Genomic DNA, 26,198 nt, shown 5'->3' with positions numbered 1-26,198 from the left:
GTTCAGCCATCTCCAGGACAGCAGGGCTAACACCCTTTGGTCATTTGGGGTCAGCTGTCCTGGCTGTGTCCTCTCACAGCTTCTTGTGCACCCCCAGCCCACTTGCTGGTGGGCTGGTGTGAGAGGCAGAAAAGGCCTTGACTCTGTGCTAGCACTGCTCAGCAGTAACCAAAACATCCCTGCAGCACCAACAGTTTTCACCACAATCCAAAACACAGCCCCATACCAGCTACTATAAAGAAAATTCCTTCGATCCCAGCTAAAGCCAGCGTGCCTGTCCACTCCACCAGATCTCAGGCTGAGAGAACCACTGAGTCCTGTGATCTACCAGTTCTGTTCTGACTGGAGATTGAAATACATCAGCAGGCAAATGAAGGACAGTTAACTCCTTTTTCTCCTCTACCAGATGTACATCACTCCCTACAGATTAGTTACCTAACTGACTCAGCAATAGTGTCAGAATCGTGGATTATTTTAGAACAGTAATGTTCCATCTTACAAAACAGTGCACTCTTAAGGAGTTCTTTGGTGATCACACAAAAACCTCTTCTAACTTGGGGGGTGTAAGTCTTTGCAGTTCCCACACATTGTAAAACCTTCTCCAGTAAGTGAACGGAGATCTAAACGCTTCCCTATGTTCCCTGTGGAACTGCTTTCTGACATTCTGTTGCCACCTGCTGGGAGAACCGACAGGCATTTCTGAAATTCCCAAGTCTGGTAACTCAATACCTGCATAACACTGCTATGTTGATAAAATACTGGCTTTCAGGCACTATCCCTGAAATAGAGAAAGGTGGTCTGTATTTTCAAAATTAATTATAAATAAAAAAAATTTAAGTACATGTTGGGATACAGTTGCAAAATAATTATCGCCTTTTTGGCAAAAATTGTCATATGCAAAATTTATCTACATAATTAAAAAATTTTAGAATTAGATCTGTACTTGTAGAATTTTCTCCCATAATGCAGCAAGTTCAGAACTATATTTCTAATATAAATATATATCCATCTTATAAAGATGAATACCAGGTACTTTATTCTTGGTAGTATTGTTCTTGGCCATCCCAAAATGCAGACTTGTACCCTACCAACATCATCAGTTGATTAGATCTTATCAGATTCACACACTGAACAATTCCTGTATTTAGTTCAAATATGCCTGTACAATGAGGGCACGTAGTGAAACATTTCTGGAAGTTACTTGAAAACTCTGATACACTTTGTAGTGTATTGATACACTTTATGTATCAATACATTAAACACAGAACTTTACATATACAATCACAACACAAATAAGAAACTCCACAAAGAGGCAAATCAGTAGTCACTTTATTATGAAAACTAGATATTGCAGTTTCAGTATTAATTGCAAAAAATCCCTGATAGCTTATTTCTGCCTTCTTGCCCTCTGATGATGAATTAAATATAACACAAACATTAAATCAGTAGTACTCAAAAAAAAGTGAGGGTTACCAACCTACACTTAAAGTTGAATGTTAAAGTCCTGGTAAAGGAGTGGCTATGACATTTAACAGCATACTAAACATTACATATGGCTTGCTGAAACCACTGGTCCCAACTTCCAAGATTGATGCTAGAAGACTAGAGCAAAAAGTCTTCCTTACCTACACAGCCAGTTTGGTGAGAATTTGGCCTGACTTCAGAGTGAAGTTTGCTATTTTGTCAACTGGCTTACAAAGGACTTAAGGTGAGGCCTTGCAAAGCAGGAGGCCAGTAGACACATCCTGGTCATTTCTTCAAAGAGCTCAACTCCAGACAGAGCTTCTGTGTTTTATTCTACCTGGTTTCCCATCAACTGTTGCTTGCAGAACTGTAACTACACTTAGAGGTGGCTTACAGGAACCATTTAGCAATATCAAAGGCAGTTCTTCCCTATGTGTGCAGAGTGTATAACAAATAATTTCTTTATATGGTGAAGCACTCTATCCTGGTGTAGAGTCCTGGCAGAGACAAAAACTCTGGGGTGGGATATGGGATTGGTTTTGGTTTTACTCTTGAGACAACCTGGCAAGGTCATTACTGCATTCCTGAATGACCTGGCCCAGTTTGTCTGACAGTAACGCTGCAGCGCTTCACTTATTGGGATAATACAGGATTAAACAGACAACTGTTTTTAGCAGTGAAGATGGAACTGTTTTCAAAGTGTAGTTCCTGGCAGACAGCAAAGCAACAGGTCACACACAGTTTGAAGGTGCCAACAGGCCACCCCTGTGAAATAAAAAAGGAACAGCCACCACCTCGAAGTATGGTTATTGCTAGAGACAAAGGGCACTACTGTGGTAAGACACCACACTGGAATCTACATTGGCTGAAAGCAATATTTTATTAGGTCAGTGCTCTCTCCTTGGAATTCACCTTTTGTCAATCCATGATGGATGGATGGACGGATGGAGGAGAAAACAGTTCTACCCCAAACCTCCAATGTCTGCCCCAAGTGGTCAGAAATGGAGTTGGTCTGGTGACAGATCTGCAGGTGGACTGATTTTCTTGCCACTGATCTAGGGAAGATCTTGGGATCTCAGAGAAGTACCTCTTTCTATAAAAATAAACTTTTGTTCTGAATGACAGAGCATTGTTAAATGGCTCCCACCTAACTTTGGATACTGGGGGGGCAATTCTAGACATACAGAGATTTTCTGTATGTCTACATAAACAAAGCAAGAGGTAGGGAAAGAGTAAAACAATGCAACAACTTCAGTTGTTCAACTAGACAATAACACAGAATACAGTTTAAAAAAATAAATCTATTTCCTTACCACCACCACGTGCTTCTAAGAATGACTATGCATCAGGCAAGCACAAAGTGCTGTAATTTGCATTTAAGAAGAGTAGATACCAGCACATGCTAACAGTCTTTGTGTCCCACCACCATGGCTTTCTGGCTTAAATATGACTAAAATCCAGTGTGCCTATGTAAAGAGGCATCAGTCACAAGAGAAAACATGGCCTTCAAAATGCAATAGGCTTGACTTTCTCCAGTATTTTTCTTTCACATGCTTGTCCTAAATCCCATGTTGCAGTAACTGGGCTTTTCAAATGTCTTCAGGCAAAACAGAATATTCCCCTAATCACTGGTACTCCATTGCCTTTTACAGTCATGCCTCCAGGAAGATTATTTCACTTGTTCAGAGAACTGCTCAGCATTCACAAGGATGAAACCGTCTTCCATAGTTCATAACTGGCTACACAAACCTCACTTAAGAGATGCATCCAAAACAAAGGGTTTGAAAAGGAGGATTCTTATTCAGCTGTAGATAATGGAAGGAGTGGCTTTACCCTGGGTTTGACAGGGCCAAGAAAAATGCCAGGAATACTTGTGGTTTCAAATTCCCTGTCTGAAGAAATTAAGGTATCACCACCCAGGAGTCCACAGTTGGTCATCTCAGATTTCAGCAGTTCTCGAAGAGCCTGGTAACATCCTCAAGACAAGCTGACACTTCTAGTGATGGAAGACACTTAGTCTCGAATTGGAGGCCTATGGATTGGAGAAAGTACAGCTGCCCAAGCCTGTCGGAAGAGCTGGACCAGTTTATAAATGAATGGCAGTGATGTGGGAGAAGCTGCAAAGCAGAACAAAAAGCAAAAGAGCCTTTCATTACAGAAGGTAAAAACTAAGATACACTAAACATATTAAGAACATATTAAGAGAAAACTAATCCCAACTAGAATTAATCAAAACCTAGTTCTCTTACTTCCCTCTGTTCAGGCTGAGTCTAGAATAGCTCTGCTTGCCTCTCACAGTCTATACCTTGTCTGATCAAAAGAGCTGAGGATGGAATAACTGTTTTCAGAGTGGTGTTTGTAGAGCTTCATCTTTCTACACGGACTGCAACTGGAAACATTAGAAACAAGCCTGACACTAAGTTCCTTGTCACCCAGTTTTTGTGTCTCCCTAAGATGAGACATTTACACAGACCAAATCTATTAAAATCAACTCCTTTCTTCTCCATAATCATAATGGAATTTTTAAAATTGGATATCTTAATCCTGTACCTGGGTCTAACCTCACCACCACCAGGTACAGCAGAAAAGTAGCCAAGAGCATCTTCTTGTAAGGAAGTAAATAGAAGTGGCTTGACATGGACCTCAGTGCTCTACGTAGCAATGTTAACATGGTCAAGAGCTTTTGGGACAGAGCTCCTGTAAAACAAGAACAGAAAGGCTGTTAGGGCAAAGTAAAGTTTAAATAGTATTCACATAGATATAGATAATAAGAAACTAAGATACTAGAAGTCTGATTGCATGAGGGCTGGGTTGGGTTGTTTGGGTTTTTTTTATAATAGGGGACAGAGAGACAGTACCATTTTGTAATACAATTCATTATAACTTTTTTTTTAAGCATCTACTTTAGTATGATATGATCTTGTACCACAGCAGTGCCAGCCTCTCTCCTGGAAGATAATGCCAAGTGATTTATAGTTGTGGAGAAGAAGCAGTACTTTAAATGCTAGACATACATTGTTCCATGGACTCAACTGCAAATGGAAATGAAGCAAAGAGCACACAGAACCAACAAAATCTACCCTTAAAGGACTGCTAGGTAGTTTTAGCTTTCCTTTTTACCTTAAAAAAAAAACCCACATTTATTCTGAAGTGCTTTTGTACCTGAACAATACTTCTCATCTCCTGACGTTAGCAGAGACTAAATACACTTTGCAATTGCCAGCAAAGGGACAGTCTTTTATTTCCTACTGTGATACACAACGGGACTTCCTCACAGCTGGTGTGTCATGCCAATGTTCTTAATGCATAGTTAATGCTCGCTACCCTTTGCTACCAAGGGACCAATTTGAAATAAAACTATAAAAAAGAAGCGCAAACAAGAGAGGCAAAGCCTACCCAAAACACTTTCTGTGGCTGCGTCGTGCTGCTCTTCAGCCACCGAGCGCATCTCTTCCTGCTGAGTCCACTGACACCGGCTCTCGCCAATGGTGCCAAGGAATGCCAGCTGCTGCTCGCTGTCCAGCACGTCACAACCACGGACAAGCTCTTCTGCGCCCTCAAACCGGCCGAGCGGCAGCAGCACTTGCAGCAGATAGAGCTCCAGCAGGGAACCGTACTCGGAGAGGCTCTTGTTGGTTTGGTCTCTCAGCCAGCTGCTGCCAACCTCCAGCATCACCTGGGGCTCTCCCACTTTGCTGTACAACAGGATACTGGAATACAGGGAAAAAATATTAGGAAGTACTAACTCTTCGTAAAAGCTGAGATGGCTGACAGTTACTGCCCACAAGCAGCTATCATAAGGATAGGAATCAGGGTCTACACCTGAAGCACAGAGAGATTTCTGCAACACACAACAGTGACAACACAGCCACTGATGTTACTCTCTCAGCATCACCCCTTTTGTACCACCATGAAGCAACCTTGCAGGCATGCTCTAGCACTCACAGGTCAAGAACAGACTTGTCCCAGATCTCACCTTCATCCTCACTTACACCACGCAAAGTGGGGATATCACGTAATACTCAAGCCTGGCCTGCTGTTAAACCTAAAGCAAGCCCTGTGTATATCTGACAGCAGCAGACAGAAACTCACCACAGCTCCAGAACTTTTGGAGGCAGATGTTCAGGGACATGGTAATACTGTAGGACCCAAGACAGAACTTCCCTCCACCGGTTCATCTCAGCCAGTGCCTGAATCCCCACAACACAAAGGGAGCATTTCACTTCTGCAGAACTGGTAATGAAGAGACACTTAAATAAGTGCTTCTTACAACCACATTTCCCCTTGCATCCCTTCCAGTGAGCTGCAGCCCAGCCCAGGGACTCCACAGTTCTCTGGCAGCTGCTCCCCCACCTTTTCTAGTCCTTGCCCCCCATAAAAAGGAAAATTCGACCTCGAGAAGATCCACTGAGCCTGTATCTCTGGGAGAACAGAGGGGAGGCTCCTGGGCACACCTCGCTTCCCTCAAACACGCACAGATCCATTCCCATGAAGCGTGTTAATACTGACAGGCCATTATCAAATAGCAGCCAAAGCCAGGTCAAGTTTTACATGGATAGTAACTTGCTTTCTTAGCGACGAGCCCATCCTCCCTTAATTTGGATAATTAAGAAAAAAAGCTGTGCAGAGCCACAGCAAGGACCGTCGGTGCTACTGCCATTCATACATACAACATTTATATCCGAATCTAAGAGGCTCCTAATGCCCGGGGGGGTGGGGTGTGGGAGGGGGGAAGATAAACTTTATTTTTAGAAGTTATTATTTTTTATTAAAAAAAAATAACCCCCCAAAGCCCACTATTAGGAAAAAAAGAAATGAAACGCCCAAGGAGGGCAGGCACGGCCAGCCAGGCCGCTTCCCAGCGCCACCCCGTCCCCTCCGCACGCCCGGCACCCGCAGTCGCACCTCTCGGGGCCGTGCCCGGGCCCGGGGCCGGCTCCCAGGCTCTCGCAGCCCGCCTCACACCTCTCCACGGCGGCGGCGAAGTCCCGGTGCAGCACCAGCAGATCCGCCGCCTCCTCCAGCAGCGCGGCCGCCTGTGCCTGTGCCGGCGCGGGGCTCCAGGCGGGCGGCTCGCCCCGCATGGCGGGAGGGCTGCGGGAACGGCCCTCCCCGCACCCGCACGGCTCCGGCTCCGGCTCCGGCTCCGGCTCCGGCTCCAGCGCCGCCACCGCCCCCGCCGGGGCCCGGCTCCGCTCCGCTCGGGCTGCCACCGGAACAACGAGAGGGAACCCCGGCCCCGCCGCCTCCCTCCGGCAGCGGAAGGGCCGCCCCGCCGGGCATCTTCTCCCGGCCCCGCGGGCCGGCGGGACGTGTAGTCACTGCGGCCGGGACCGGCGGCTGCGGGGAGGGCAACGGGGATGGCTGGGGGGCTGGAGAGTCTCTCTTTACGAGGAAAGGCTGAGGGAGCTGGGCCTGTTCAGCCTTGAGAAGAGGAGGCTGAGAGAGGAATTTTATATATATATATATATACACACACATATATATGTATAAATCTCTAAAGGTGGGGTGCCAGGAAGATGGAGCCAGGCTCTGCTCGGTGGTGCCAAGCAATAGGATACGAGGCGACGGGCAGAACCTGATGCACAGGAAGTTCCACCTTAACAGCAGGAAGGACTTCTTTACTGAGCAGGTGATCGAACAGGCTGCCCAGAGGTTGTGGAGTCTCCTCACTGGAGATGCTTGAGAACCGTCTGGACACAATCCTGTGCCCTGTGCTGTGGGATGACCCTGCTTGAGCAGGGAGGTGGGACCAGATGACCCGCTGTGGTGCCTTCCAGCCCGATCCATTCCGTGATTCTGTCGCTCTGCGGGGGTCAGCGGTGGAAAGCGGGGTCTCGGGGGGCGCTCCGAGAGGCTCCGGCCGCAACTGGAGCGCGGCTGTGCCGGGGCCGGGGTCGGTGCCTGTCCCTGCCGAAAAAACGCCTCTCCTCCAGTTCCTCCCTCGTGTGGCTGCCGAGGGAAAAGGCCGAGCCGGCGGGTCCCGCCGCCGCTGTTCTCCCCGCGGCCGCCGGGCGTCAGCCCAGCCCCGAGTGTGTCCCAGCCGAGCTGGCTGCGGCTTTCCTCCTCCTGGCCAGGCACCGGGAGAAGGAGTTTGGCGCGGTGCTAAAGGGAAAGCGCTCCCCACAGCTCCAGCAGCACCGCCGGGGCGGGTGATGGATGCCCTCCGCTCCTGGCCGCCTCTTCCTCCGGGGACTTCTCGGGCATCTCGCGTCCGCAGTTTTAAGCACATTACGCTGTTAATGGAGTTCGGGCAAAATAACAGTGTCTCCATCAGCGCCCGGCAAGGTAGCGATTCACATTCTTCTTCACTTGTTATTTAAAAACAACAGGGTGTCTTGGTAACAAGGTAATTATGGCAGTCAGCTCAAAACGCTCTTCAAAAATTAATCTCTGCAGGAGAGACTGGATTGATTTATCTTGTAATCCTGTCCCTCTACTATCATTATTTAATTAAAAAAATCAAACAAGATAACGCAAAACATATTAAAGAGTGAAACACATCCTTGAAAGGGGAGTTTCTATGCCATTTCAGTGTTGGCAACAGGGAAGAAAGTGTGGAGAATATGATTAAAAACTTGATCTCAACTCTTTTTCTAAGTAGCTATTTCTGTGAGGCAGGGCCATGTACCTGCCCCTCACGGCAGCAGCAGGAGCACTTTGCAGGAGCAGCTTTTACACAGTGGTGGATCCAAAGGGTTTGCACACTGCCATTAACTGTGGAAGAGGTTCCTGAAGGATTCGGGCTGGTTAAGGTGAAACCACAGCACAGAAACTGCGAAAGGAAGGGCCCAGCAGCTAAGCAAAGGCAGAGGTAAAGGCGTTTCAAGACTTCTGTTTCTATTGCTTAGCGTTTGCAGTTTGGAAAACAACATTCCTTTTTGGGAACTACAAGTCCCAAAGTGCACTGTGGGAAGAACGTCCCTCGTACCAGCTAGTGCCCAGTACAAATTCCCAAATATGGATAAGGAATCAATTTTGAAAAAGACTCACACTGGCTGGATGCTCCTCACTGAGACTCAGAAAAGGAGTGAGACAGCACAAAACCAAGGTAAGTTTGAGATATGCAAAGCTACCGTTCAAGAGTTTCTTTCATGGGGACCAGCCAAGACTGTTCTGTCCCTTAGAAGGGCAGCACTGCATTGCTCTGGTGATGTTGGATTTAGGTGCTGTAGTCATGGAGGCGACTTTTGGAACGGGACTGTTGTTTCAGGTGGGAGAGTGAGCAGCAAGAGCAGCTGTGCTGCCGAGTGAGTCAGATCCTGTTTCCCTGCAGATGCTCCTTTATTAATAAAGACCTATGGAAAGATAGCGAGTTGCAACACTGATGCAGTTATTTTAGAGGCCAGGAAGGGTCAGGGAGAGGTAGGAGTTGCTCTGAAGAGCAGCTCTGTATGAGTTGCAGTGTGTGGTTGTTTAAGAAGCCGAGGTGGACAAGCAGCCCTATAATAACAATAATTTTAGGTTAAATTAATTTCTCTGCAAGGTATGGTAGAATGTTTTTGTACTTCACCCCTTTTCCTAGAGGGGACAGTGTGGTTCCTTGAAGGCCAAAGCTCTTGCAGCTCTCTGACCTGCAAATAACAGTACCTCAGTAACAGGATTGTTTAACTTCAGGCCAGGAACAATTACCTATTTTACTAGCAATTTGTTAACAAGCAAAATGAAATCGTTCTGAAATATAATCATCTCAGCGGAGATGAGAGATGCTTGAGCTCCATTCTCAGGCACACGCGAAGCCTTGGTCTGGTCACAGGCAGTGTCAGCTCCTGCCTCTTTCTCTCCCTGGCAGTCAGACTTCTTCCTTGTGCAGCTCAGATGCAGTGTGTGGACACTCTTCTGGGTGACGTCAAGAGCAGCTGGTCAGCCTGATCCATCGTCCCAGCACCCTCCTCCTACTATGTAGGGTCATGGAGCAGCAGAGTTGGCACAGCAGAGTGCTGCAGATGTAGGAGGTGCAGTCCAGCCCTGGAGAGGAGCCTGAGACTGTTTGGGCTGGTGAACCAAACTGTCACATGGATACTCATCACCAAATAAGAATGATGCTGTTTTTCCATCTTTCCTTAAATGCGAGCAGCTTGAACTGTTTTTAAAGCTGAAAGAGTCCCTCTTGTACTTGAATCGGCCTACACAGCAGGGCAATCTATACTACCACAGGAAAACTGGAGGAAAGCAGCGTGTGTGCCTGTGCTCGTGGATAACAATTTCTAGTAACCAGAAAAGCTGAAGTCAAGCAAACTTACTGTCAGTGACAGGTAGTGTGAGGGAGTATCACAGTGGATTTTGTGTCCTGGGTGGGATGTCAATGCCCCAGCTCATCATCTTTTATCTGAAATCAAGGAGGTTTTTTCCTGTGGCCATCCTGATTTTGTATAGAAAAAGAAAAGTGAGTTTCAGAGGGGCCTTGTTTGTGTCTGCATCATCTGTGGATTTGCTGGTTCCCCTCCTCCCTCTCCTGCCAGGCAGTTCGAGAAGAGTTTAGAGTTACAAGCACCTGTAACAAGGCCTCTTGAGGTAAATCGCCTCAACTATTAATCCAGATCTGACTGGCACACGGTCACAGGGCCAGAGGGCTGGCAATCAGTCTTTTTCTGTGGTCTCTTCTGTGTCAGTAGGCTGTTAATAGGAGATTAGCTGCATTAGGGAGACTTTGAGCTAGAAATGGTGAGGCCCTAAGATTTGATTTGAAGAGAAAGAAACCCTCCTACACCCATATAAAAACAAACAGAAGAGCTGGAAATTTTAAAAGGCATTATAAACACAACATAGGAAAGGATAGTTTCTAGGAAAGATGTGGAGCTTTGTAGTACACTGTAGCTTTTTAGCAACACTTTAATAAAGCAATGAGGTCCCTGGAAACCTCAGGTCCCAGCATGCAGCACTGTGTCCTTACCACCACGTGCTTTTGTTTGGGTCTGGCGAGACCATGACGTGCTGGAATCTGCAATTTGTTTGTAATTTCCATCAGCAGTAAATCCCTATTAAATATTAAGCTAGCTGGCTGCAGATCCCTTCAATTAGCCCAGATTCAGGACTTCCCTAGCTCCTGGCAGGCGGTCCTCGGAGCCCTGGGTTGGGTGAAGGTGAAGGCTTTGAGGCTATGCCTTGAACAGATGGTGATGCTCCGCTTTCTTATCTTACCGAGCACGATGGCACAGCATCAAACCTATTTTTTTTTGTTTCAAAAATAGAACTAGTAAGAGGCAAATCACCTGATTTTGAGCCCACCTGCTGATGTTCCTAGTTGCTGTCTTTAAAAGCAGCAGTCTCTTATTTTGGCCATACACAAACCCATATAAACAACAGGTGACGACAGTGCCAGGCAGAAAAGACAACTGCAGGGGTAGTCACAGCCACAGTCCAACTGGGGAGGGATCACATACCATAAAAGTATGAGCAAATCTGTTTTAACCTTCATCACAAACACTGTATAAGGTGTAAATACTGGAAACTGGGAAACTGGAATCACAGAGTTGTATCCATGACTTGTAGAAACTTGAGTTTTACTCAGATAATGACAAAATCTTTCTGAAACAAAGGGCAATTTTAAGTTGATTAAGTCTCTTTCTTTGCTCCATAATCAAATAAAATACCAGCCTTGGCAAGGCAGCCCTCAAAGAATAGCAGCAGTTACTTTTGATTTCATTGTTACTGTTATAATAGTCATAATTAGTGCTGGGTGGGGCATTTCATAGCTGTAAGGTGACCAATTTGGTTAAAGGCCTAAGGCATCTTCTTTTCTGCAGCTAGCTATTATCTGTGAGAAAATACTAAAGCCTGTCATCACTGGAGGTCAGTTACACCCTGTTTGCCTAGCACAGCATCTCTTTGCTCACTGCTTTAGAGTCACAACCCTTCTAACAGTTAATACCTCCTCTCAGGGCCAACTTGCCAAAATCAACTGTCACCTATTAGTCTCCAGCTTTCCTATTTTTAAAAAGCAAACCTTGTGCTCTCATGGTCAGGAGAAGGGCTTGATAGTGCGAATCCTGGAAGTGTTTGTACCACAGGGCAAACGAGGCAATTGGAGAAAACGTTTTTTCTTGTTTTGCACTTCCTAACATCTCAGTACTTCTTTTCCCAGTGTCTGTCAATCATCTGTCCCCCATTTTGAATGCACATTTACTGTGGTCTGTGTTAATTATCTCTACAAACAGGGGATGCTTCTTCTGTCTTCCACATCTTGAATTGGAAGTCGCAGGATGTCTTGCAGAAGTTAACAAACTCCTTTGCATCTCAGGCTGCTGGTCCTAGCTTTTATCTGGCCAGGTCTTGTGAGGCTCACAGAAGTTGTGATGAGAGGTAGTTTTAGGAAAGCCAGCAGTGCTGCAGAGTTGTGTGGCAGCACTTGAGCCTCCATAGAAGATCCACTGGGGTGGGGTTGTTTGCTGATGCAACCTCTGTGTCTTATGTTTCATGGTGAGCGTCCCCCACGTGCCCCTGTGGCAGGTGGAGTGTGGTGGGGCAGGACTCCCCCACTTGTTGTTTTGCTCATGAACTTGATACAGTAATTAACAGGCTATTGTGCTTTTTATAATTATTATTAATTTGCACGTGAACTTTTTCGTGTAGTCAACGAATGTGCAGCACCTTTCTTTCGGGAGAATTTCTCCTCTCCTTTTGAAGATCTGTGTGCTATTTTAGGGTCTTACTGGTTTGAGATATATCCTTACAGTATGTGTAAGATTAATGTGTCAAGCCGTGTATTGGCCCTCATTTCCCTGATGAGCTGATGTTCTTTTTCCCTCTGTACCTCCCATACTTGCTTCTCCTTCTCATCTTTCTTGGCAATACCAGATGCAGACAAAGGTAGGATTAGGTATCTAATTAGTTTATATAGCCTTAGACATACGTGTTTACTTCTTGGCACTGGGGGAAGGGCAGCCCAGGAGGAATCTAACCCTTGTCTCTCAGTGAGGTTTTCAGCTTTGAGAGCAGCCTGAGCCCAGGCAGACTCAACAGCCAGGCCAAAATTTTCTAGACACATTTCTGTTCCAGATGCCTGTTCATGGAGGAAGTTGAAACCCCAGTCTGTATTACCAAATGTGAAGTAATTTCTCTTGTAGATTTAGATCCAGAAAATTTATTTCCAAAAAATGACTCAGTGTAGACAGCCTGAAAGAACTTGCTTGCAACGTCACAAAAAAAGCTAATAAACTGTAATGAATATATTTTGGAACTCTACCATAGATGACCAAGTTGTATTTAAAATATTTTTCGTTTATGGGAGTGAACTTTAGGCTGTAACTCTCCTGTCTCCCACCGCCATCATCCTTCAGTAGAGGTAGCCAGGGGAATTCAGCACTGCATTCCCACAGTAACTTACTCTCACCCTGGATCAACATTGGCTCCTCTGGAGAGCAGTAACACCGCTGCTGGTGTTTGTTGGTGCTTGGCAGCCCCTGCACTGTGAAGGGAGCGGCTGCTTTTAAACCACCACTGAGAAGGGTTTGCACAGAGGTGGCTTCCTGGCTTTGCCCCGCAATGTTCATGAGATCTTTCCCAGCATTTCCAGTATGAATGACCTGACGGTGGGGATGAGGGTGTTGGGGACCAGAGACAGCAGGGGACAAGTCATAGGCCAAGGGTGAGTGAGCCCAGGACAAGCAGTGCCCTCCCTGGCTGGGGCGCGGTCGCACCCAGGGGACCCCAGCAGGGTGGGCAGTGCCAGGTGCTGCTAACAGGTTTCACCAGCCGTGCCAGGCAAGGTGAGGTGAGGAATTAAGTTCAGGGTCCGTGCCTGCAGTCGAGTCAGGAGCAGCAGGTCACAGGATTCAAACATCCACCCCGGGATGGAGACAAGGGTGCAGGTTTGCACACCTGTGAGGTAGCTCAGGCCTGGGTGCTCAGGATGGGACTTAAATGGAGCCTCCCCCCTCCAGGATCACTGGGCAAGAGGTACAGGATGAGTGTTCCCAGTGAGGCTGGTCAGGGTCTTTAAGGTCTAAGGCCACTGGTGAGGGGAGCCTGAAAAGGACTTCTTAAGCTGCTCCAGGTGTTTCTAAGATGATTAAGAACTATATAATGTAGTCATTATACTAATTAATAGACTTGCACAAGTGTCTTGATTTAGCTGAAAATTAAGTTTCCTGGATATGGACATTTCAAGAATTAAAATTATCCCAAGTGATCTTGGATGTAAGAGATTTTTTTTCTATAGATATATTTTTTTATCTCTGAACATCAGCTTCTCTTTTCATAAAACGGAGAAGATAATTGTCATTATCTTTACTACCTGACACAAGGCTTATTAGTTTTGTAATTTCAGTTGTATTTATGGAGTGTTCTGATATATCTGAATGAAAAGAAATGGACAAGTGTAAAAAAAAGGAGCAAGAGTGGACTGCACTATGCACTAGCAAAATAAAATTACTCAAGAGCAAAAGTAATGGAAATGAGATTCATGTATGAACTCTGACCAGGAATGGAAAATGGGGTGGGTTCTGCCAGAGATTGGGAACTTAATTTTTGCATTCAGGGATAGACAACAGCTGCCCTTATGTTTCTCATGAAATGTATTAGTGAGTAAGCACTAGGAGGGTGGTAGACAGGGGAAGATGAGAGGTTGGCTGGAATACAACCAAGTCATGAGGGTGGAGGTCACTGTAAACACAGCAAGGTTAAGTGAAATAAGGGCACGAGGAGGTCATGGTGAATTTGAAAGGGAGAGTGGATGCACGGAGTGATGATAGCTCTGGAGACTGGAAACAAAACCTTAAATAGCTCAGATTTGTATTCAAGAACTCTTGTCCACGCCAGGCCTCTGCATCCCTCTTTCTGTATCAAATTAAGCAGCAGTTAACATTCCCAATCCATTGTGAGCTGCTGGAACAGTATGTCTATTCTGAGCTCCCCTTGCAAGACTGTCTCATTCCAAAAGGTGTGTTCACAAGAAGAAATTAAATACTGGAAAGATAGTAGGATAATTTTAGGAGATAGAATCACTGCATGCTAAATCCCCAAAGGAGCTGACTCTCTAAATAGTCTTAGCAGGGAAGCATACTCTGTAAATCATTACCAAAAGTTAGGCTGAAAGCATTAAAACGCTTTGTATAATAAGCATGTAGTTTCTGCCCTGATCTTCCAAGCCACTGTGGTTTATTTTCCTAAGCTTGCTGTGATCAAAGCTGGTTCTCCGGTCTTGCTATTCATGTGACAGTTGAAGATTCAGACTGGTCAGAAATAGGACAATCACGGAACTAAATCTCCAGAGCTGCTTGAATCATGGGGTTAAAAGAGGACTATGAAGTACTTAATAGGCTGCCTACACATTGCTCAGCAAGTCAGAGGTTAACAAAGGACCTTATTATTTGAAAAGATAATTGAGGCTGAAAACAAGTCAACCATCCCACAACTAAGCCATGGAGATCATCAGTTCTTGTGAACAATAGCTGATGATGTTCGGGATTCAGTGAGTTAAGTGGTTAATCCTATACAGAAAGCTGCATCCATAATGGACTTTAAATAGGGGGAATCCACCCAATTTGACCCCTAGAGAATTGCTTCCTGCTGTTATGCTGATGGATATGTCTATAAATATCATGGTAGCCATCAGCAGATAAGATCGCGCAGAGCTGAAAAGCCTCTCCCTATTAAATGATACATTGATCTCCCTGAAACAGCCGGAGTGTGGGGTAATGAGCCACTGAAACCAATCCCCCTGCTCTCGCAGAGTGACTGTAGCCAAAGAGAAGCAAGATCCATGTATTGTTTTTCTTCTCGATTTGGTGGGAAAAAGTCAATATATATTGTCAAAATATAGCCAAAGTATAAACTATGTACTCCTCGTTTCTTTTGCCCAGTCTTCTCCACCAGGCTGTTCCTTACAATTCTGTATTGGTCACTCAGGCAGCAGCTCACCAGCCTTTTGCTGCAGTTTGTTCCAAGTTTGTCCTTTGCTGTTTGCATCAGTCAGAGAGAGCCATCAGTCAGGGCAGTTTCTGGGCAAAGCTGCCTGTGCAGCAGCAGAGAACACACTGGTAGGTTTGTGTACGTTCTCCAGCACAGGTACCAATGGGTACAAACTTCAGCAACTACGTCTGTTCATCCTCACCTATTTCTGTCACTTTTGTGAATTTAGTAAAAAAGGGCTCACTGTCCTGGTTTTTGGGTGTTTTTTTCAGATTTTATTTGTTTTTAAATATTATTTATTTATTTATTTATTTAAAGCTCAAAATCTTAAGGTTTTTAAGTCTACTGTGTTATAATGCAAGGCCTGACTTGCGATTTTCTACTCTCAGAGCTGTTGGTACTGCATACAATGGGACATGCACATACACCCAGTAGCACATAGACTTCAACCCCTTCATTCTCACTCTCTGGACTGCCTGTATGACATCTCCATGTCTGTATGTGCATGCAGATTCAGGATAAGCTTGCTGCCTTTTTTGTGCTTGACCTAGCTCTCCTGGGATTTAGAGATGCCAGCTACAGAGGAGTTACACCGTGTAAAGTGGCTCTGGTTTGTTTTCTGTATGTTTCTTTTCTGCACTGTCCATTTGTTTCCCTTTGTTTTTCTTCCTCCATTTTGTTCTTTGGCTCTTTTCTCCTCCAGTACTGACTTAAATGCAAATTCCATCATTTCTCAGAACTGGGGACTGTGACCAGCAGTTGTGCTGTGGGACTTACCTGGAGACCTTGCAACAGGTGCTTTGCATGGCCTGGCTGGCAACTGGTGCTGTTAGCAGTCCTCTTCCAGAGTTAATAAGGACCAGGACAAGAAAGCTTAGAAGAAAGCAGGGCTTCACAGTCCCCCCAAACCCATGCCCATAGCTGTGTACAATGTGGGGATACAGAAGGAAAGGGGATTATGAGGACAAAATGATCAGGGTGCTTTCCTCTTCTTTCCCTTCTCTGCATGGACTTTTCTGCTTAGGCAAGAAAAAAAAAAAGGAACAGTGCAGGGACTTTATTTCTGAACTTGTCCATTCCTGCTTCATTGTCTTTGAGCATGAGAGAGTCTTTTGTTTCAGAGACTCCAGAAGGAGTTAAAGTAAAGTGGAACATGAGTGAAGGATCATGAGATTCACCAGCTCAGCCTGCCCCATTGGCACTCACAGTTGGGGCTGATGAGTTCAGTGACTCAAAGACATGGGCTGTCATTACCTCTGAAGAGACAATGAGCCACGAGAAAATGATTCTGCTCCGTTTTTCAGCAGTATCAACAAAATTGTTTACCAAGTTCCAAACGGTTATATTTTTGGCATCCCTGCAGCCTGTTGTGGCCTGTTGAATGTTACTTATGAGTAAGGAGGAAAGAACTTGACTTGATGCTCAATTATAAAGCAGAATGTCTACGGCTGACAGTTAAAGAAAAACAAAGCAAACCAGTATTTTGTAAATCAACCTCACAGGATCTGCAGAGACAATAACTACAGAGCCCGCTGGTTTCAATTGCAGGGGTATGTCCTGGTTTTTAAAGTCATGTCTTCTGGTCTCTCAAAATACTGCAACTTGAGACACCCAAATTCATCACTTGTACACCTACGTGTAACTGGCCTGCTCAGAGTCATACAAGACTGTGGAGAAGCTGGGAGGTGGGTTGGGGTTTCTGTCACAGACAAGCCTCCACTGTGTCCTTGGAGTTTACCATGACTCTGCTGTAATCTGTGCTCAGCTGCTGTGGCCTCAGGAGAGCCCTGGTTAGGTTTCCTGAAGGAAAGACAGAATTGCAGGTATTTCCAGGACTTGGCTGGAAAACTGGTCTCCTGTAGGGAGGAGCTTTACCCACCCTCAGTTTCTGCTGTCATGCTGAGGGAGGGGAGCCTCTGTCCTCACCTCTGTCCTCACCAGTGTGCAGACACAGGCAGGGTTGAGGTGCCACAGGGCTTGAGTGTGGGCCTGGTGTCGAGGTAAAAATGCTGTTACATGGATAACAGAGTGCAAGGTCTTGACTCGGGTTCCATGAAATCACGTGTGACAGTGCCACAAGAGGTACATATTCTCAAAACAGACCCAGAAAGATGGTGGTGCTAACTGCATAACTTGGGCTAGAAATAATAGCCATGGTAGCACTGGCCACTGCCTATAAAAGTGAATTTGAAAAGGAATGGGAAGAGCCCAGAGGGCAACAACAGGGACATAAATAGTAGCCTAATAAACAATTGATACCAAGGATTTATACAGTGCTTTACTTACTCAAAGTGCTGTGAAAATATTAGCTGCTAAACCTTAATTAATCATTCAGGTAATTAAATGAAAGTGGAATGAAAATGGTTAGAGGAAGTTTGGAGTATGAAGGCTTCCTGAAATCATTAAATGATTTTGCTGTCTTTGATGGAAGGAAGAATTTCTTCCTTTAGGGTTTAAATGTGCTCACAGTGTGGGTGTTATTACAGTTTTAATAACCACCTGCTTAATTCCATGGGATGGGAGATTACATGCAGTACAGCCAAGAGTTTCTTGTTTGTTTGAGTAACCTTGGCAGTTTTATGGGCCTAAAAAAAGGAGAAATATCCCCAGCTCTGTGTTTCAGAGTGTGAATGATGACCAGCTTCAGGGGGAAATCTTGATCCTTTGACTTCTCACCAGTAGGATGGGCTGGGAGATGGGGTACTATTACAGCATGATCTGTTGTTTTAACTTAAGCAGGAGGGAAGGATGAAGATTTGTTGTCATTTGATGTACAGGAATCACTGAATGAGTGTGATAAAAGCCACTGAGAATGTTGGAAGCGATAGCTAATTTTTTTTTATGGATTAATTCATCCCCCTACAGTAACAAAATAGGATTCTTTGGCAAAGAATCAGTGCAGCTTTATTCCTGGCTGTGGCATATTTAGGTTTGTGTTATCACCCACTGCCCACACTTGTGTTGCAGAAACTCCTGAGGGAACTTGTGAAGAGATGCGTTTTCAGTCAGCTGGCCCGAATCACTGCTTTGCTGATGAGCCCCTAAAGCTGCTGGAAACAGACCTGTTTCATGCCAGGCCAGTATAACCACAGACATGTAGGTCTGATTTCCTAGATTCAAAGACTGACTTATTGCACTGTTTAAGTTGGGTTTTCAATTTACCTGCAACCTGAGAACTCAGTATCTTAGGGCAGGTACAATATAAACAGTTGGTGCTGCAGATAAAGCCAACAACCTTCAAGAAAGACCTGATTCTATGACTGCTAATTGCTCTGATACCTTTACTAACCTCCTTCAAAAAGATTACAAAAGTCTGTGTTTCCTTCTGACCTGGGATACTGTCACTGTAAGCAGTGAAAGCTATCAGAGTTCTCCTCTTTTCTCTCCCTTTTCCTCTGTCTGGTTCCCCTGGGGACAGAAGATCCTGGCAGCTCGATCTACCCCAGGCGTTTGCCTTTTGTTTTCCTGTACTTTTCTCTTGGCACAATTCAGGAGTTTTCAGTGTTGTGCTTCTACAATCACATGCTAAAATATTTGCACAGCTGTCTGATGACAGAAAAGGGGAGAAATAGAAAATCCACTCTTCTGTTATTTGAAAACAAAACAAAAGAAACCTCCAAACAACTAAACAGAGTTTAACATGAATTAATCATGTAAAATCTTCAGTTTCCTCTGCTCTTGTATAACAGACTCCTCGTTCACTTTGCCTGGTTCTCCCCATGTCCTTCACCTTCTTGTACACACAAACCCACGTCTTCATGCTTCTCATAAAATGCCTGTGGGTTCAAACACCCGTGGGACTCTGTTGCCCACCTGTGTGCACTCACTTCAGCCTGTTCCTGCTGTACAGAAATAGGACCAACTCCTACAGGCTATAATCAGGCATTCTTCAGGCAAATCTCTGACTGAAGTCAGTGGAAGTTTTGGCAGAAGGACTGCAAAACTAATTACATTCCTCCCCCAAGTATATATATATATATTGGATGGTGATGAGAGATGAGAAAATACTGCCTAGAAAGAAAGTCCATTAATAAATGAGAAGTAGATGTGGGGAAGAACAGTTGATTGAATTATTTATAATGCTGTTATAAAATTGCTGAGTTGCTGAGCTTTCCAGAAACCCATCAATAACATGCATGACCATAGCAGCAGTTAATAGGAGTATAGACAAGTAGGAGCAAGGATCTCCATGCAAATCAGGTGTGGAAATACTGTGAAAAAAGCCTAGCATATCCAAATCACTTAGCACAGAATATATTCTAGTGTGGTGACAACATTACAATAGCCTTGAAAACTAGTTGTGAGTTAATTTTACCAGCAGTGCACCAGAGAATTTCAAGCAAAACCTGATCAAATGTGGGCCCATATTTTAAAAATAGAAAGACAGTACAGACGCTTCCTAACAAGCCTAACTACAGATCAGAGTGAAAAAATTTAACTGTATGTTTAAAAAAACCTGGATAGTGATACTCAGAGCAAAATGAACCTCAGTGTTCGAAAGAACCAATCATCACTTTTTTTGGGGGTCAGAATTATCTAATTAGTGATTGATTATACTAGAGCAGATATACTGCATTAGTTCCTTTGGTGCAATGAGTGGAAGATTCATGTTTTCAAATCTTCAGCGGCTACAAGCAGGAAAAGTGAACAGGGCAACAAGCTCTTTTTCAGCTTTGACATCTATAATTCATGTGCATGGACTGCACTCCCACTACCAACAGTTTGCTCCCTTCCTACACACATAAACACACACTCCCTGTCTTTATCCTGCTCTCAGACCACACACATCTCTGTCCAGTTTCTGCCCTTCACATCAGCCAGCCTCTTCCCTTGGAAGTGTGAACGCCTCCTCTGAACCAAGGCCTCAGTTAGAGGTGTTTTTCACCCTGGTCCACTAAGTTTGGGTTAGTTTTTGTTGGGTTTTTTTTAAGGCTTTCTTGCTGTCCTCAGTCAGGAGCTCCAGACAAAGCCTTCCTTTCTGTGAGGGAAGTACAGAACCAGGAATGTGGCCTGGACATTTATGGACAAAGGAACATTCAATGTTTCCACTCCTGTTGCCTCCTAATCATTAGGAAGAATGACTGTGCTGTGTCTTTAGCATTCCAGCTCATTTTATGAAGTCTGTGTCCTCCTGTGGACCTACATTTAGGGTAGCCCTCCTTTTGTTTGTGGCTGGGACTGAAGTGTCCAGGCACAGGGATGTAGTCTCTCTGTGCTGATCTGCATCCAGCAGACGGAATGTCATTTCCAGCCTGTTAGCCTCTGAAATGTTCTGTTTGTGAAATTAGCCTGATGAGGCGGCTGATGAGAAATTGGTGCTTATTAGCTGCTGTCATTTTTATACCCTCTTCTGTAAGTAATGGCACAGCAGCGCTTGTGATCCCATTAAATAGCTCTGGCTGGGGGAAGATAATGCTGCAAATGGAAAAGGCTTCTCAGTACCGCAGGCCGAGCCCAGCCACCTCCTCTCCCCTTCATTCCTCTGCTGCTTTCATACCCTCTGCTAGCCCAGCACTACTCCTTCTCAGGATTGTCTTCTTCAGGGGACAGCTTCATTTTGAATGGCTTCATGCAATCACGCCCAGAGGCACCAAGTCTTTTCCACTAAGCCAAGCGTAAAAATATCTGAGGGATGGGGCGGGGGAGGGAGTGTCAGCAAAACAGATATATTTAATTATATGTACCAACCAACATTTTCCCTGTGTAAGATTAAGTGTGCAGCTCGGTTTCTGATCTTACTGCATTCTCATTTAAGATTATTGGAGAAGCAGCCACTAAATGCCTGTGATAACTGGAACTTTTATAATATGCTTTCATTTGGTTTAGTAAGCTCACATCTGTGTGGAACCGGATGCTTATAACTCTGGGTGTACTCATAACTAATTTTGAACAAGCCACTACACTAAGCCACCATGCAAGGAGGGAGGGTGTGTGTGGGTGTGTCTGTGGGTGTGTGGGTGGTGCTGTTAAATCCAGCATCTTTAATGTGAAGGCTCCAGACTTCCTGGGGCTGGGCCTAGATGGATTTTCCTACTTTGCAGAGATCTTCTGCTCTGCCAAGCCTAGTGGCATTGTCATGGTCATCATTGTATTTGGTGATGTTCTCCAAGTCCCACGTTTCAGAATCCTGTAAATGAAGGAGAAATGGAAGTTTTTTTCTAAACCAAATTAATTTCTAATCCTCGTAGTGTGTTGGAGAAAAGCTAGAAAACTCAGTCTGAAGGCAAAGACAAGTAAAAAGATTAGAATTGTTATTGCTTTTAAAGCTTGAGATTCTTTTTAGCCCACTCACAGTTTTTTAAATCTAGTTCAAGTCTTTTTAACCCTTCTGGTTGATACTGCTGTTCTGCACTAGTCCCATCTCTGCTGATTCAGATTATATGGGGCAAAAGGTACTTAACCCCTTGTCATGATGTTTGGATTTTGTCCTTACCTAACAAGTTGGGATGAGCCACTGTCACAAAGCACTCAAATGAACTGAGTTGAAAGTGAGGGCAGGAAATTTAGTTAAGAAAGCAGATGTGTGGGTTTTACTTGTGTGTTTGTTTTTGTCCACACCACCTACATGCACACAGTGCTGTGTTTGTTACTGGCATCCTGAGAGAGGAAATCCATTACCTTAAAAGAAGCACTTGGCTTTAAGAGAGAATAATAAGGAAAGCAACAAAGAAGCATTAGCAACATTTTCTAAAGAAGATGAGATAAATAGTCTGTCTCATAAACAAGTGGTATTATTTAACTATCCAAGGAGTTGCTTTGCAAAACAAGGCTGAATTGTTCATTGTCCAGCAAAATAACGCCTGCTTCTGCAGTCCTGGTTGCTTCTCTGACTGCAGCCCAGGCTCTGTAGGTCTCTGCTGCTGTGGACTGTCCTGCCTACCATTACTGATACTGTTTATGTCAATGTTATAACAAAAATAAGTAGAAAACAGCAATATTAAGGCTCAGGAAGGATAACGCCAAGACTTTTCAGTTGAGGGGACAGGAACAAAGGAATTCTGCCGGCCCTGAGCTTCCCTGTAGCTGTAATAGGGCCTCACAGACACACTTGTGCTTGGTTGTGTTGGCAGAGAAACACTTGGCAGAAAAATACCCTTTTGCTGTCTCAACTGCTCATTCACCTGCTCACAGAGACAAGATTATATCGCTCTGTCCTAGCACTTCTTCAAACACTGCTGAGCGTGTGCTCGTGTTCACATGTTTACCAGAACAAGGTCTCTTTTCTCCTCTTTTCACAAGACATGGTATTTCCCAGAGGAAGCCAGCAGCTCTCCCGGGGCTATGCCAGCTTTCCTACACTATGCAAACAAGGTTTAAAGATGCTGTAGAGCTCCGTGAGCGGAGTAACGGGAGGGGGGGGGGCTGTGGGGTGTATGTGGGGTGTGAGGGGAATACCTGCTGTATAAAACAGCCTTTTTTTTTAAGAAATCTGTGGATTACCCAGGTCAGAGGAATCCTCAAAGGAGGAGGCAATACACACACTCGGTGCTCCCATTGCCGCTCCCTTAGCGAGCCACGGGGGACCACTGCTCCGTTACTGTGGCAACAGTGACGAATTGGCAGCCAGGCCCATCATCGCACAGCCTCCTCGAGACCCTGCGAGATGCTCCGGGAAAGACTTACAGAAGGCGATTTGCATCTGAGATCCCATTTCTTTTAAATTTTGGCTTTACCTGGCAAGCCTAGAGAAAGAGAAGATTGTTGGTACGAGCTCTCCAAGGAGAAACCCGTGTGGGAGCAGGGCACGAGGAGTGGTGAGGGGGCTCTAATTTAGATGGCAGCCCTTGCAGAGGCGGGAGAACTATGAGCACCTGTCGGGGAGGAGTTGACTCATGTGGGAAGAAGGTCACTTACGCAGCCTCGCTCTGTGAGTACTGACCCAGCTGGCCTCTCGTACCTCCTGCTGCAAATGTTATTTATTGTTTGTAATTAACTATCAAATTCTGGGGGTTCTTGTGTCTAAGGAGAGAGATTTTCTTTTGTGCTGGCTCTAGGCTTCACGCAAAATCCATGAATGCACTGCTGGCTTTTTGTCCTAGGCGTGAATTCCTGCAGGAGCTGCAGCCTCACCCGTCAGCAGCAGGTTTCTCATAGCAAGCTCGATGAGATCTGCAGGGCAGGATCTGCAGTTTGCAGTGAGCACTGCACAATCTGTACCTTAATACCAGGTTTTGTGCTCTGGCCAGCTAATACAGTACTAGATCAGCTTTTCATTTCATTCACCATTCCAGCCTTTGTTATACAAGCTAACTTATTTGGTTTTGCTGAGATTAAGAATTTAAGCAGTGAGTAAATCAAATGCTTGAACAGGTGCAGAGAGATTGCCCTATGTAGGATAGAGTTACAAGCAACTTCATTCCAGTGAGACAAACAGATGCACCAGATAAACTGCTGCTAGAAGGAATTATTATATTGGCAAATATCAACTGTGCTCCACTGTACCACATGGATGTCATAGTCAAGCACATAGACAGTAGCTACGGGTGAGATCAATCAAGCATGGCTAACAATAGGCATCTATAAATGTAATCATGTTACAGAGCAGTATGATCATCAGTTTTTAATTCTGTCCTGAAAAATGTTAGTGAAACCTAGAGATCTGTGAAAAGAATATGCTGCTTTGTGAAAAAATAATGCATTACAAAAAAAAATAATAAGGAAATATGAGGAAAAAAGAAATGAAAGGTATCTTGTACGCCATAGATCTGAAATCTTGATCAACCTACAGCCTGGTCACATGAAAGCCAAGGAGATTTTTTTTTTCCTCCAGATGAATTTGGTGCTTGTTCTGTTCCTTGGCCAGACGGCAGCACTGGGGCATCTCTGGCTGTAATCTCATTAAGACTATTAGGCTGCGATTGTGCTTGTGCTTTTGCTGGCGTGGCTTTAGGCAGACAAATGATCCTCAGAGCTCTCACAGTTGAGAGGAGACGGGGGTGCGTTCTCTCTCACGAGGTTTGAAAATCTTACAACCTCGACTTTGGAAAGGCACTGTTTGCAAACCAGCTGGGAAGGCAAACAGGGACAGGTCCACTCAGCCCAGGCACAGAAGGGCAGTTTATGAACACGGCTTCTGTTCGTGTAATGGGAGTCACGTGTGTGAGTGCCCTGCACAATAACGACCAAACACACTCCCCTCAGTGTGTAAATAGTATAAAGCTGTGCCTGTGTGAGTGTTGGCATGAGAGGCTGGGCTACTACAGAAAAAAACCCCCAGAAATCAGAAATTAATTATTTGTTAATTTTTCCATCCCCAGAACCAGTCCTGTGTTCTGCTTTGTCCCGCCTGTTGTAATTAACACGAGCATAGTAGCTTTTGTTTTGTTGTACTGTTTGACCAAACTGAAAAATATTTTGGTGATATTTCTGGATGTTTCTGGAGTCAGATACAACTTCTTTTCATTCAGTTTTAGCCCATTACTCTTCATTACAATTCCTGGGGACACTGTAAATACCTGTTCTTCCTCTTCTGCATTCCTGCATCATTCATATATTAGTAGATAGCTCTGTCCCTCAGCAGCAGTGGAGCTTAAATACTTCTGGATGTAGCTGGATTTCCAGCCCCCTCTGTGACCCCTGCACATGTGGATCTCCTGCACATAAACCCACACCGGTTGATGTCATTCGCGCATGAGCCTTGGGAAGCAGCCTGTGCTGAATGAGTGCCAGTGTACCACACAGTTCATAAATATGTAGAAGTAATGGGCCCTATCCCAACAAGCTTAGATTCAGAAACGTTTAGCAGATGTTCTGGCAGTGGGGGAGGAAAACAGGAGATGAATAAATACAATACTGCAATAGCAAATACTTTGTTGATGAAGCTGCACATAAATTAGAATGACAAACACACCCTTAGCAGGACTTTGACCTATCCGTAAAACAACATCGACATGTTTTATTTATAGTAGTTTCATGTTCTCGGGATCAATAAAGTGACTTCAGTGATTTACTTTTCCCTTTTTATTAATACTTCTCTAAACAGTGATGAATTTGAATGGAACATAGGTAGAGTCTTTTTTATAGCTTGTCAAAGGACAATTCCAGTAGTACTAGTAAAGCAATAAGGTTCTCAGCCAGGACAACAGAGCCTTTTGCTAAAGAGAACCTAACCATGGTTAAGAGTTTGTCCCATATCTGTTTGAGATTTGGGGCTGTCAGTTATTTCTAGACAATACCACAAGGGAGCTGCTCTATGCACTTGGTTAAAGGAGTAAAAAGTTGTTGCTTTAAAAACAAGTATAGGAAACAGCTCAGGCTGTCCATTAATCCAAACTCCACATAGTAAACATGCCTTTTAGACCTTAATGCATGCTACATGGAGTAAACCAGTCTCAACTTCACAGGCAGTTCTTGTGTGGAATTTTATGGCCCAAATTAGATGAAGAACCAATAAAGTGTCTCAATGATGACCTTGCAGGACTTTTCCTTACGTTTCACCATGGTGTGTTTAAATCCATTCATTTTGGTTAGTACAAGGAAATGCTGTACTTCTGATTTTTTGGTTAATGTATTAATTGCATAGTATGGCAACAATCTAGTGGTACTTCATCTGGGTATTGTCTTCTTGAATATCTGTGTTTTCTTCATTGGCAAGCAGTTGTTTTACTGCTTTGACTGATCTTGCTCCTCTTCACACACTCGAGCTGTGCTTCCTAAAGGAAGCATGAAGTGAAACTCAGCTGGGCTACTCTTCCCAGCCCTTAGCATAATGTACAGTTTTGGGAGGGAGTTTTCTGCCCTTGTGTAGCCTTTGTTCTGGGTTACTTCTACTTAAAACTTTACGGTATAGTGAAGTGAAAGTTGTGTGTTTCTCATCAGCTTCTCATATGCCCACAGTCCTGAGTCATAGCAGCAAACTCAGCTGCTATTTTGGATTTTACTGC

At 44.6% G+C, this 26,198-nt stretch overlaps 2 protein-coding genes across 2 annotated transcripts in view; one reads left to right on the top strand and one right to left on the bottom strand.

Moving 5' to 3' along the window:
- Nucleotides 1–26,198, top strand: part of ST8SIA1 (ST8 alpha-N-acetyl-neuraminide alpha-2,8-sialyltransferase 1) — a 308,933-nt gene that overhangs the window by 265,620 nt on the left and 17,115 nt on the right. The window lies entirely within an intron of this gene.
- Nucleotides 1,312–22,810, bottom strand: PEX26 (peroxisomal biogenesis factor 26). Its single transcript, XM_051784664.1, is given in 7 exon segments — nt 1,312–3,581; nt 4,015–4,161; nt 4,861–5,174; nt 5,557–5,697; nt 6,370–6,713; nt 6,716–6,804; nt 22,756–22,810. Coding segments are annotated over 7 exon segments (1,194 nt in total). The 3' UTR covers nt 1,312–3,477.

Source organism: Manacus candei, unplaced genomic scaffold, assembly GCF_025592945.1.
Source record: "Manacus candei isolate 608988 ecotype Guabito, Panama unplaced genomic scaffold, ASM2559294v1 h1tg000018l, whole genome shotgun sequence".
Classification (NCBI taxonomy): Eukaryota; Metazoa; Chordata; class Aves; order Passeriformes; family Pipridae; genus Manacus; species Manacus candei.
The sequence above is the reverse complement of the archived record's forward strand: the minus strand, read 5'-3'. Positions and strand labels throughout refer to the sequence as shown.